The sequence below is a fragment of the Zingiber officinale genome, chromosome 9B (assembly GCF_018446385.1).
Source record: "Zingiber officinale cultivar Zhangliang chromosome 9B, Zo_v1.1, whole genome shotgun sequence".
In the NCBI taxonomy this organism is placed as follows: Eukaryota; Viridiplantae; Streptophyta; class Magnoliopsida; order Zingiberales; family Zingiberaceae; genus Zingiber; species Zingiber officinale.
This window is the reverse complement of record NC_056003.1, coordinates 21,621,933-21,634,811: the sequence shown is the minus strand read 5'-3', so window position 1 is coordinate 21,634,811 and position 12,879 is coordinate 21,621,933. Positions and strand designations below refer to the sequence as shown.

The 12,879-nt window shown below is 37.0% G+C and overlaps 1 protein-coding gene across 1 annotated transcript; it reads right to left on the bottom strand.

Moving 5' to 3' along the window:
* Positions 1–10,378: 10,378 nt before the first annotated feature.
* On the bottom strand, positions 10,379–12,425 carry LOC122025797 (polyphenol oxidase, chloroplastic-like). The gene is made up of 2 exons (XM_042584678.1): positions 11,705–12,425; positions 10,379–11,621 (listed from the first exon to the last, which is right to left on the bottom strand). Exons 1-2 carry the CDS (start codon positions 12,342–12,344, stop codon positions 10,501–10,503), a joined length of 1,761 nt encoding a protein of 586 aa, XP_042440612.1. The 5' UTR covers positions 12,345–12,425; the 3' UTR covers positions 10,379–10,500.
* Positions 12,426–12,879: the final 454 nt, after the last annotated feature.

Here is a 12,879-nt window from a genome sequence, read left to right as displayed (position 1 = left end):
TTGAGCCAGTTTGATTTATTGGACTAGATCTTTTTAGATTTGATCAAATGAGCTAGATTTATTCTAATGAGTCAGATTTGATCAAAATTATGCCAAATTGTCCAATGGGCCAGAATTAATCAAATGAGTCTTGGTTTAATCTATAGGTTTGAATTTGAATTAAATATGCTTAGATTAAACAATAACAACTGGACATCCCAATTAGATCAGTTCTAATAGGACAAGGGACTAAGCTAATACTTAGGATCTGGTTTTCCAATTGACTGGTCCAGTGTATCAGTCAACTGAAACTTCTCAAATAAAGAAAACTTATTTTTTTTATTTGATTATGGATTTTGTGTGTTTGTTTGATGTATATGTATAATTGAATTAAACAGATTTTGTTACTGGTTTGTTGGTTTTGTATTGACATTAATATTTTCAATTCCAGATGTTACAAATGATATATATGATGAGTCATCGTGATGTGCAATGAACTGAGCTAAGCGAGACAATTTAGGAGATAGAATATGACTTGACATACGGAGTCAGAGGACATATTGGACGGCTCGATCGATTATTCTGAAAACTCGAGCAGGAAGAGTTTCCAATCCTAGATAACTACAGGATCTGAAGTTTGATTCAATCATTGTTGAGGAATCCCAAGGTGATAGCACACTATGTATGGGACCGTTATGACTTATGAAGGGTGAATCTCATATTCAGAGTTGTGTATGGAGCTACTTTACCATGAGGATCCAAAAGAGAATCCTGAAGATTCTGAGAAGGATCTAGAAGAGGATCCGAACATGGATCAAATAGAGAATCCTGAATCTAATCTACTTGATATTGCCCTAATCAAGTCTAGGATGAACGAGATAGTATTGTTCATCAGTAATATTTTTCCTAGTGGAAGTGGTGTTAACTTATGTATTTTATTAGAGTTATGTTGTTATTACTGTCATTATATATGTATAGTATTAGTCTATTTAGTTTTTGAAATGTTATGTTATGTGTTAACAAACTAGAAAAGGAATATTATGTGTTAACGGTCTTTAAAGAATGATGAGCTCCTTTCATAATTTATTTACTTAATGATTAGTTCATTTGATAGGATGTGTAATATAATTAATCAATGTTGGTTAGATTGGATTGTATGAATGATGAGTAGAAATGTAATTGCCACTTGATTTTGTAAATCAACTCAAATTAACAATTAGTTAATCATAAATTATATACATAGGAAATACACTGAATTATTAAATAATATGTTTATTTATGTTAGATCATGACTACTAAGAATATCATAGTTGAACTTGATAAGAGAGAGAAATTATATGGGGATAACAATAAAATATAATATCTCAAGATAAAATATGTTCTTGAGGAATAAGAAGTTCTGAAGGTCATAAATCAGTTTATAGAAGAATCTACTGATGGTTCTACAATATAACATAAACATGATCTCGATGCCTATAAGGCATGGAAGAAAAAGGACTCTACTGCTAAGGGAAAATTGATTAGTTTAATGGTAGATGACCTAGTATTTGAATATGAGCCATTACCATGAGCTCATACCGTTTGGGTTGCCCTGAGAGAAAAGTACAATGGAGTTAGTTTAAGCAAGATTTTCAGTTGATAATCAAGTTTAATAGTTACAAAAAGTGTCCAAATGTTACCATGGCACAACATCTGAAAGAAATGGCAAAAATGAATGACATTTTAAAGGATGTCAGTCATGAGTTGACTGATGAACAACAGATTTAGATAGTTATCCATTCTCTTCCTAATTCTTGGAAAATGATGAAATAGAATTTGGCTCACAGTGAAATTATCAAGACTTAGCTTTCACTGATGTCTCACGCCATGTTAAACTAGAGGCGGAGAGAATAGAATCTGCAAGGATTTTTGGACAAGCTTTGTAGCTGAAGGTTTTGTTGGAGCATCTGGATCCAAAAATAAGGAAAGATTGTTCTCAAAAGGAAAGGGAAAGGGAAAAAGAAGCTAGTGTTACTGCTGGGCAAGGTCCAATCAAGAAGTTTGGAAAAAAAACTTAAAAGCAAGTTGACTTGCTATAACTGTGGCAAGAATGGTCACTTTCCTTGGGAATGCACTGACCCAAAAATGATGGATTCATGTGTATCTTCTTTCCGTGAGCATTATGTTGATAGATTCAGGAGCAACAAACCATGTGGCTCGTGATCGAGCTACACACGTGGAGTACCTTCGAGTACCAGTTGACAATAAATAGATATATGTGGGAAACAATGTAAGGATATTGAAGTAAAAGAAGTTGACACTTGTAAACTCAACCTACGTGATGGACGTACCTTATTTCTACAAGATATCCTGTATGTTCTTGAGATTCGACGGAACCTGATTTATGTTACTAGTCTTCTTGAGTTGGGTTATTGTATAAACTTTTACAGTCGTTGTGTGAAACTAAGTATTAACTCTGTGTTAATTAGATATGGTTATGTATCAAATGATTTCAAAGTTCTTGATGTAGTATTAGATATTAATTATAGCAATAATGGTTATTTTTCAAACATTACTCTTACTAACAATGCTAATATAAATGATGAAGTTTGCTATACTAGATTAAGATATCTAGAACAAGAACGAAGAAATAGATTAGCTAATAAAGAGGGTTTGCTCGACACTCATGCTAATGTTAACTTATATATATGTGAGCATTATCTTACTAGAAAAGTAACTACCATCTGCTAAGTCTATTAGGGTTGAATCACTATTGTAATTAATTTATTTGTATATTTGTGCTCCAGTGAATATGAAGGCTAGATATGGAAGTTTTTATTTCATTATATTTATTGATTACTTCACACGTTTTGATCATGTGTATTTGATCTCTCATAAATTTGAAACATTAGATTGCTTTAATTGTTATTTGAATGAAATTGAGAATCAATTGGAACATAAGGTTACAACCTTATGCACTGATCGTGGAGATTAATATTTGTCTGATCAGTTCAAGACAATATGTAATGAGAAAGAAATTATTGGACAGCTAACTATCCCTGAAATTGCACTACAAAATAGAGTTGCTGAAAGAAGACATCGAACTCTTCTAGATATGGTTGGATCTATGATGGCTTAAGCTAATTTGTTAATCTCCTATTGGAGAGATATATTATTAGCTACAACCTCTATATATAATTAACCAAGTGCCTTCTAAATCTTTTCCATCTACTCCATATGATTGTTGGATAGACAGAAAACTATATTTGAGTCATATGAGACCTCGGGGGTTAGCTGCCTATGTTCATGATAAGATTCACAAATATAAAAAATTAGGACTCAGGAGTAAGAAGTGTATCTTTATAATGTATTCTGATACTTCTAAGGGTTATATCTTCATTGGCAAGCAACTAAATAGAACTATCTCTGAAATAGAGTCAAGAGATGCTATTTTTCTCGAAACTGAATTCCCAACAAGAGATGAAGTTAATAAGACCATTCCTTTATTTGCAATAGAGGAGGAGGATAATGTTCTTTTATCAATGGGTGAGATATCACTAAAGATGCCTAAATCTAATAAATCTAATGGGATTGATTTGCTGATAAATGATTTAGTTTCTCAATAGTCTACCCTTCAAATAAGTAGTCGTCGAATTATTCCTCAGAGAAGGTTTGATATTAAGAATGAGGCATTAATGATTCTCCCAGTTGATGATAAGTAACCTCGAACGGTTGAGAAAACTTTGAGATGCTCAATTAGAGAAAAATGAAAAGTTACAATGGATGCAGAAATGAAGTCTATGAGAAAAAATTAAGTTTGGAATTTAGTCGATCTTCCTCCAGGCCGAAGGGATAATGGAAATAAATGGATTCTCAAAATTAAGAGGAAAGCAGATGGATCAATTAATTGATACAAAACTTGACTAGTTATAAAAGTATATACTCAAATGGAGAATATTGATTTTGAAGAGACATTCTCCTCAAATGATCATGACATATATCAAATGTATATTTTCAAAAAGAAATATATCATATCTAAATGATGCATGTATAGCATGACATATGATAATTTCATAAAAATATGAATGCAAAAGCAATGTTGTCATGGCATATTATAGGGCATATAATCATTGCAATTTTAACATAAAGAAATACCTAGATTATCTATTTAATTAAGTATCACTAACTAATCGCTAAATTAAAAATAACCTAAGTTTGCCCTTTTTCTCCCTAGAAAATATCAAAATCTCAACTTGACATTTATTTGACCTCTATCCTATTTGTGCCAAGTTAATTAAGCCCAAATTTTTAAATTTTGGCACATTTTACTCTTTTAAGAGTAAAAATTAACTTTTCATTTTCAAGGTGTAACAATACCTTGAAAATGCCCTAGAGTATCAACTTTATCATGATTGGGTTAACTATCATTCTAATTTGAGTTGACACACCATAAACTCATCTAAGATGTAGAAAATATACTCTTAGGAACCCCAAAATCTATTGGTGCTCCTTGGGTGTTCTAGATACTCATTGGGGATAAATTTTCTTGATACCTTCCTAGGCTTCTTAGAAGCCTTGGTTACACTAGTCTCCTCAAGGTCAACTCTAGGAATAGCTACCCTTGCAACCTTAGCTTGACTCCTATACATAGGGTTAGTTCCATAATCATATAGAACTCAATGGTACGAGGGCACATTCTCCTTAAATTTTGATTCATATCTCAAACCTCTCTTACCATTGAACACCTCTTGTCTCCGTAAAGCTTTTTAGATGCTTGGACACTATTGGTTATTTTCTTAAGGGTCTTGTATAATATATCAAATCTTGACCTCAAGACTTAATTTTCTATCCTTAAATGCTCAAATTTGGATTTTCTATTATTTTCTTGGCCACTTTCCTTTTTAAGCATATATTTAACTTGTTTTCGTTTCTTACCTAAACTATTTTCTACCTTCCTATCCTTAGGTAAGGTAGTCTTAACATGAAAAAATTTATAATTTTCCTTATGGTTTTTATGTTTTCTATTTTCATAATAAATAGCATTAAAATGATAGAAATTACTTCTAGCATGCTTTTTATCATTATTTAAATGAGTATCATTACCTAATAGTACCTTAGTTTTACCCTTGGAAGCTTTCCCTTAATTGGGTTTCCTCCTTTCTTCTTGGCCGAAATTCTCCCCTTTGGACATTGGTTCCTATAAATTTCCTTTTGATTGCAAGAAAAGCACACAATGTGATCTTGCCCTTTCGTATCATAGGGTCACCCTCTCTTGGCTTCTCCTTCTTCTTGAGAGCCATTTGAGCCTTCTTATTGGCTAATTTTGGACACTTATTCTTATAGTATTCTTTTTTCCTACACTCAAAGCATATAATATGATTTTTATCTTTACAATTTGAAATTGATATACCTTCACAAGTTGCACTTGTAGGGTTGACACTTTCTTCTTCCTCATTGACTTTGGATGTTGATGATGCTTTTTCTTATTCCAACGTCAATGATTTATGCTCCCTCTCAATCCTTGAGGTGCATGCTTCTTCAATTTCCTCCTCGTATGTTGAGCACCTCTCAACTTCCGAATCCTCTCGTTCTTCACTCAAAGAGTCTCTCTCTTTGAATTTGTCTTTATTTGGCAAAGTGGAGGGATTTTCATGGAGCTTGGCCAATTTTCTCCGTAATTCATTTATGCTCTTGTAATATCCTATTTTGCATAAAATATTGTTAGGCAATAAATTAACCAAAACTTTGGTTACCTTATAATTTGCCTCAGATTTTCTTAGTTGTTTCTTAGTACATTTTCTTTTCTTAAAGAATTTTTCTTTGTTATCCATTGGAGCTTGCAATTCCTCCATTAGAGCAAACTATTACTTTATCTCCATCATAAAGAAATTTTTAGATTTTTAAAGATCGAAACCTCCAATTTTGAATGGTGGAGGTGTTAAGATATCGTATCTGAATCCATCTTGACACTCCATTTTAAAACTTGAGCTCCTTGAATGATAATTTCTTGACTTTGAAATTAGGGTTTCAAGCTTCAATGTCTTCTTCTTCCTTTAGTTCATTGCTCTCTCGGCGATAAGTTCAATAAAAAGTAGTTTTGCTTTGATACCATTTATTATGATACTTTGGGAGCTAGAGGGGGTGAATAGATTCGATCGCTTCGTCGATGATGATATGCGGTGGATATCTTGAAGTGAATACTCACCAATGTTAACACTTGGATTTTACTTGGTATCTACCTTCTTGAGGTGACTAATCTAAGAATCCATATAGTGCACACACTTCACTATAAAAAATAATCCTTCTTGAAAATAATCTGGAGGTAGAGAAATCTCGTACAAGCTCACAACAAGAAAATATACCAAGAAAATAAATACACAATACAATAAACACCTTGTTTGATATCTTGTAGCTTGTAGATGCCTCTTGATCGTTGAAAAGTACAGTAACACTTGTCTTCCAAGGGCTCAAGAACTGGCGGAGAGTGTGCGAGAGGGATAGCTCCGAAAAAATCCACAAAGATCCTTTTCTAGGGTTCTTTGACGCTTTCCAATAGATTAGGATCACTCCTAATCAATTTCCATGTAGGATTTGCTCGTTCAACCTACAGAATGGTTCCTTTTTTGAAACTCTAATCGATTGACGAGTCATCTCAATTGATTCAGAGAGCCTTAATCAATTATCTAATCGATTCTGAAACTCTTTATTCATTCATGAAAAGGCCTTAATTGATTAGCCCAATCGATTAGACTTCTTAATCGATTACCTCAATCGATTCTTCTTTCTCATGATAAAACACTATTTAATCAATTGACCCAATAGATTAGCAGTGGCTGAATCGATTGGGTCAATCGATTCAGTCATTATTTTCATGATTTCTCTTCACAAAGTTCTCAATCAATTAGGAACTCATTCTAATCAATTGGAGCGGCCCTAATCAATTAGTCCAATCGATTGACCAATCGATTTAGGTTCTTTTTGTGTTCTCGCAAGAACCTCCTAATCGATTACCTAATTGATTAACTTAGGGTCAATCGATTACCTCAATCGATTGGTCAACCCTAACTTGCTTAATCCAAATCTAGAGTTCCGTTGTCTAACATCCGATCAATTGTGATCTGTTGGGACTTCCCACTAAGTGTTCGGTCAACCTTTAATTCACTTGGATTTTTTCAACTTCCCGTTGGACTTTCGATCACCGAGTAGTGTCATCTTAGATCTACTTGGATTTGTCCCCAGGGCATAGCACAGTTGGGGGTGCATGGTCTTGTGGCCGAGAGGTCCAGGGTTCGATCCTCGGGGTGTCATGACCTAGGGTTAACGTCTCTGTCATGCGCTTTCAATTATGTACCTGCATTTACCTCCCTCCATATCCGTGGGACCGGCTTTAGGGGGGCCGCTGATGTGGCGGTTCCACATTTAGATATACTTGGATTTTCCTCTTGCCTAATCGCAGTTTGTACTTTCCTCTTTACCATGTACGGTCCTCCCAGACCCACTTCAACTTTCCTTTGCCTAACTATAGTTAGGACTAACTCTTTGTCAACATACGATCCTCCTCAACCTACTTAGACTTTTCTTTGCCAACGTTCGTTCCTCCTAGACGCACTTGGAATTTCCTTTTCCTACCCGTAGTTAGGACTTCTCTTTGCCTAACCATCGAGTTAAGTTAGGACTTTACCTTGCTTAACATCTAGTTAGGACTTTGCAGTTAAGTTCAGCCCTCTATAACCTACTTGACTCTCATCTCACATATCGTCCTACATATTGTCCAAATATCAAAACTCAAGTTCGGACTCACTCGATCTTAGTCAACCTTGACCTGAGGATCATTGTACCAAGAATCTCCCAACAATATAATACTATCCACTTTGGACTTAAATTTTTATAGATTTATTTTTAGATTCTATCTAAAAATCTCATACCAATATAATATATTCTATCTTATAAATTTATGATGTTTTTCATATATGTGTAAAGTAAAATTTTAATAGTATTTTCAACCTCTTGAAGGCACTTGTATCTCAAATAGCACCTTAGGGCATTAATTATATTAATTATAGACCTTATGAAAAAAAAAATATCATAAATAAGAGTGATAGATAGCAAGACATTTCTTGCAATTTTAAAATTAGAAGGCATTAACATGTGCACAAGAATAATAGATGCAAGCAAAGTTGATCAATACTTTTAGTGAAGCACATGCCTACCTACAGTCTATTTTAAAATTGCAATAAATAATGTCTCGTTATCTCTCTTATTAATTGAATTTTTTGTATGCACACCACATTTGTGAACTGATGAATGGTAAGTATAGGTAGCATAGCTAGTGTTCCAACGTCGGCATTCTTGTCCTAAATAATGTAGATCTATCCTTCTTCCTTTTATGAATGCAATAGTAATTTTATTCATAGATTTGTAGTTACAAAGTGGTCCTCTATAGAATTAACATTCATCCTAATTAGAAAGTTTGATATATAGATTGACCATAATTAAAAAATTTATTTTACAATTTATATGCTTATCGTATGTACATTTTAGTCTAGGGGTAAGCGAGTTAGATTGAGTAGATAAGGTAGGTTTATGATATTAAATTTTTGTCATTGGGACCACCAATTGAAGTTAGTTACCTAATATTTCTATCTCAGCAACAATAGATGTGGCTTTAGTCAAAGCTTGCGCAAGTATCTGAAAGAGAAATTTAATGCTAATAATGCTCAAGGATTTTCAGGTGGAAGGCTTCAGCTCAACCTCTTGATAATCTTCTCATTTCTCAATATTATTTAGAGTTTTAATGGATTTCTTAAGTTTAGGGAGATCAAAGTCTCTAAATCTATATATACCGAAACATTTGGCATGGACGAATACACACTAACGTTCACTTAATTTGTTTAATATTTGTGAATTTTTTAAATTTTATGAGGTGTCGCCTATCCGCCTGTCCCCTTTGGATCCGACTCGAGCCATCTCTTAATTAGTCCCGGCAATTACCAATGCCAACCTGTCTAGCGACTTGGACATTTCAAGTGCGATTCGTAGTTGATGAGCACATAAGTCACCTTCGAATGCGACAGCGATGATTAAGTCAGACGTTGACATGTAGCTAGTTGCATTTTAAAAACCAAAAAAAAAAAAATCTGGACAACCGACATAATGAATGCAAGTTGGCTAGTCGAGGGAGTAGTCGTGTCAGCCTTTTCCGGTGAACTTTCAATCGCTTGTTAATTCTACTACGAGGCGCGACTTTGGCTCACTGAGCCAATGGCAACGCATGCGGCTCGTACAATAGTCAAGTTTCTCTGCTTTCTAAATCGTAATTGTTAATTCATAACAGGAAAAGTAATTAAACGCTATAAATTTATTTCTTTTTTGTCTTGGCTCTATCTGTAGGTGAGGGTGTTTCTTACTGCTTACGATACGGAATGCAGTGAATTTCACACTATGAAACCTCAACTTTCGTGTACAATGAAAGCTAAGTTATGATGCTGAGAAATCAAAACTTTAGCAAATGGCTTTTTGACTTTATCTGCTAGCTCTTCTTATTTCGTATTCAGATTTGATTGGAAAATTTTGTGAGACCCCAAAAAAGAACGATTATATATAGGTAAATTAGATAAAAATTCCCAATGGTAATTATAACTTTGCATGCAATCTCCATGTTTATAAAACTTTGTTTCCACTCCCTGCATGTAAAGTATTACTTGTTTCAACTCCCTCATGCAAATATTGATACCTAAATTGCCCCTCAGATTTTTAGGTACAAAAAGTCCAAAATTGAGTACAAAAAGTCTGAAAACGAGTATAATTCTTCTTAAAGTCAGTACTTTATATTAAAAATCGAGTATATTTTTTTATCAAAATTGTCCCTCTTATTTTTTAGGTATAAAAAGTCTAAAAATAAGTATAATTCCTGTTAAATTCAGCACTTTACACTATAATCCAGAACTCTATACTAGGATCGAGTATATTTTCTATTGAAATTAACCCATATTTTTTAGGTACAAAAAGTTAAAAATTGAGTACAAAAAGTCCGAAAATGAGTATAATTCTTCTTAAAGTCAGTACTTTATATTAAAAATCGAGTATATTTTCTATTAAATTCAGCCATTAAACTAAAATCGAGTATATTTTGAGGTGAAAAAAGAATCGTACTCAATTTAATAGAAAATATACTAGATTCTAATTTAATATACTAAATTTAAGAGGATTTATACTGATTTTTAGACTTTTGTACCTAAAAATATCATGGGCAATTAGGTAAAAATATGTTTGGCTGGGGAGTGAAAAGAAAGTTTTTTATAGATAGAGACTACATGTAAAATTATGTTTGCCAATGAAGAGTGCAGGCAAATTTACCCATTATATATCATATTTCAGACAAATCATCGTTTAGTTGTAGAATAGAAGGCTGATTATAATATATTAAGGAAAATGATGCAACAATTTTTATTGATAATATTATCGGCGATTATATGATCTTTTATATATATACACCCACATGGATGATTGACTAATTGATTGCGTCTTGTGGTGGATGGTTTTTCACTTTGAGAAGTCAATTTTGATGCCGGCCACCGACGCCTTCCCCTTCCCGGCCCTCGGTACGATCGTCACCAGTACGCTCTCGTCGTCCTCAGCTCCGATGTCTTCCAGCAGGTCCGTGATCCCGAGGCGAAGCCCCGTCTTCAGCTTCTTCTCGTTCTTCCGGTGCTTGTGTTTGTGAGGCACGTTCACGAAGCTTCCGGCGAACTCACTCTCGCCGGGAGTCAGCCCTTCCGTCCCTTCGAGGGCGTTCACGAACACGTCGAACTTGATGAAGAAGTCGCGGTCGTACTCGATGCCCTCCACCACCAGCACCTCCTCCTCCGCCTCCTTCTCCGCGCCGCTCCTAGATAATTTCGGCCGCTTCACCGTGAAGCTCACCGGCGAATTAAGCACCACCGGGAACCTCGCCGCCTCTGCGGTAGAAGCGCTCGGTCTCCCCAGCCTCTGAGTCCCTGCGGCAGCTCTCTTCGCCGGCGTCGGCCGCGACTTCAGCCACGGGATCTCCACGTCCTGGTACGTGTACCGCAGCCGCTCCGTCTCCAGGCAGTCCTTCACCGTGACGCGGACCAGGTCCGCGTTCTCGTCGTAGAAGAGGAAGCTGGCGTTGAGCCAGTCCTTGTCGTCGAAGTCGCGGTGCCGGCCGCCGAGCTTCTTCCATAGATACCACACGCGGTCGACGTTGCCGTGGTGCGCGAAGAAGATGGGGTCCCGCGCCGCCGAGTAGAAATTGCCCATGTCCTCCCCGTTCGGCTGCGTCGAGTCGCCGGTCCAAATGTGCACCGGACCGTGCGGGATGTTCTCCAGTGAGCCGGATCCAGGGTTGGGCTCGTCGCCTGCGCGGTACGGCGAGCCCATGAACAGCAACGGCGTCTTTCCTCCGGAGACCACCTGGCGGTACATGATCTTGAGGTTGTGGTCGACTTGCTGCGGGTAGGGCAAGCCAGGGTCGACCCCGTTGAAGTCGAGGTCGACGAGGGCTGGCGGCTGGTGCCTGGCGTCCCGTAACTTGTCGTAGAGCGAGGAAGACTTTTTAGTGTAGATGGAGGGCATCTGGATGCCACCTGGCGCGTCCCAGTTCCAGAAGGGAAGCGCGAAGGTCTCGTCGCCGATGAGTTTCCCTGCGAATCGAATCGAAAACAGTATGAAATCTATGAGACTTAATCGAGAAGATTAATCATCGAATAAATATATAGGAGCATACCAAGGATCCTCTCGTGGAAGTAGAGGTAGAAGCGGTGCCACGGCAAGAAGAGCCACGAGTTATGGACTTGGATCTCCAGGTCGGGGAAGCCGATCTGCTCGTAGGCGCCGTCGCAGTACGCGCAGTGGATGTTCGCCTGCTGCGTGAAGTTGCGCGGGTCGTCGGCCGGCAGCGCCCTCATGAGCTCGACGGCCTTGGTGTACTTGGCCAGGTAGTTGGCGTCGACCAGGTGGGCGGCGGGGCGGACGCGGAGGGGCGACGACTGCGGCGGGAGCTTGAAGTCCCTTATGGTGCTGGAGTATGGAGGGCAGCAGTTGACGACAGGGACGCCGTTGGGCAAGTCGGCAGGCCCGCACTTGGAGAGATCCGGCCCCGTGATCGGGCTGCCGAAGGCCGGTTTGCTACCGACCCCAAGTCCGCCGACGGCGGCGGCGGCGCCGCAGAGACCGAGGAGGACGTCGCGACGGTCGAGCGTGGGCTCATGCACATCATCGCTAGATTTGCATGCGATCTTGGAACATCGACGTTGCCTAATTATGAAAGAAGGGCTTTTGGCGGGGAAGGCGCATGCAAAGGAGTTGTTATTGATGGTCGTATGAGGAATATTGCATGGAACAACAAAGCTAGCCATTGTATTCATAGCAATATTAACTGCACCAGATTATTTGATATCTTAATCAATAATCACATACACAAATATAAGTAAATATGTATAAGATTTTGCAGGACGAGGTGAGATCATTATAGGCTATTTATATAGAGCGCACGAAGTGCAAATACTCCTTCATAAATCACGTGTGGAAATTAATACAGTTAGGGTTACGTGTGGTACATTGTCTTTGAACAATATGTGGTGATTCACTTAATTTGTTTTTAAAAAAAAAATTAAAGATCAGAAAGTCAGACATCTAGATATCCTCCAGATCAGCAAGGAAACTCTTACTACTTTCATGTATATATATAATTAATTTTTATCTCCTTTTTTTGGTCTCCGATCTTTTTCATAAATTAAACCTTGGGAAATAAATTGGATCTTTGTTACTAATCACCCTAGCTAGTGTTCATTTATAGTTTTAAACAATTAAATTTGGAATTAAAATATAGTATCTATTAACATTTTATTCAATTCATCATTAAAAATCTTATTGCTACCCATACACTATTATATTAGATCA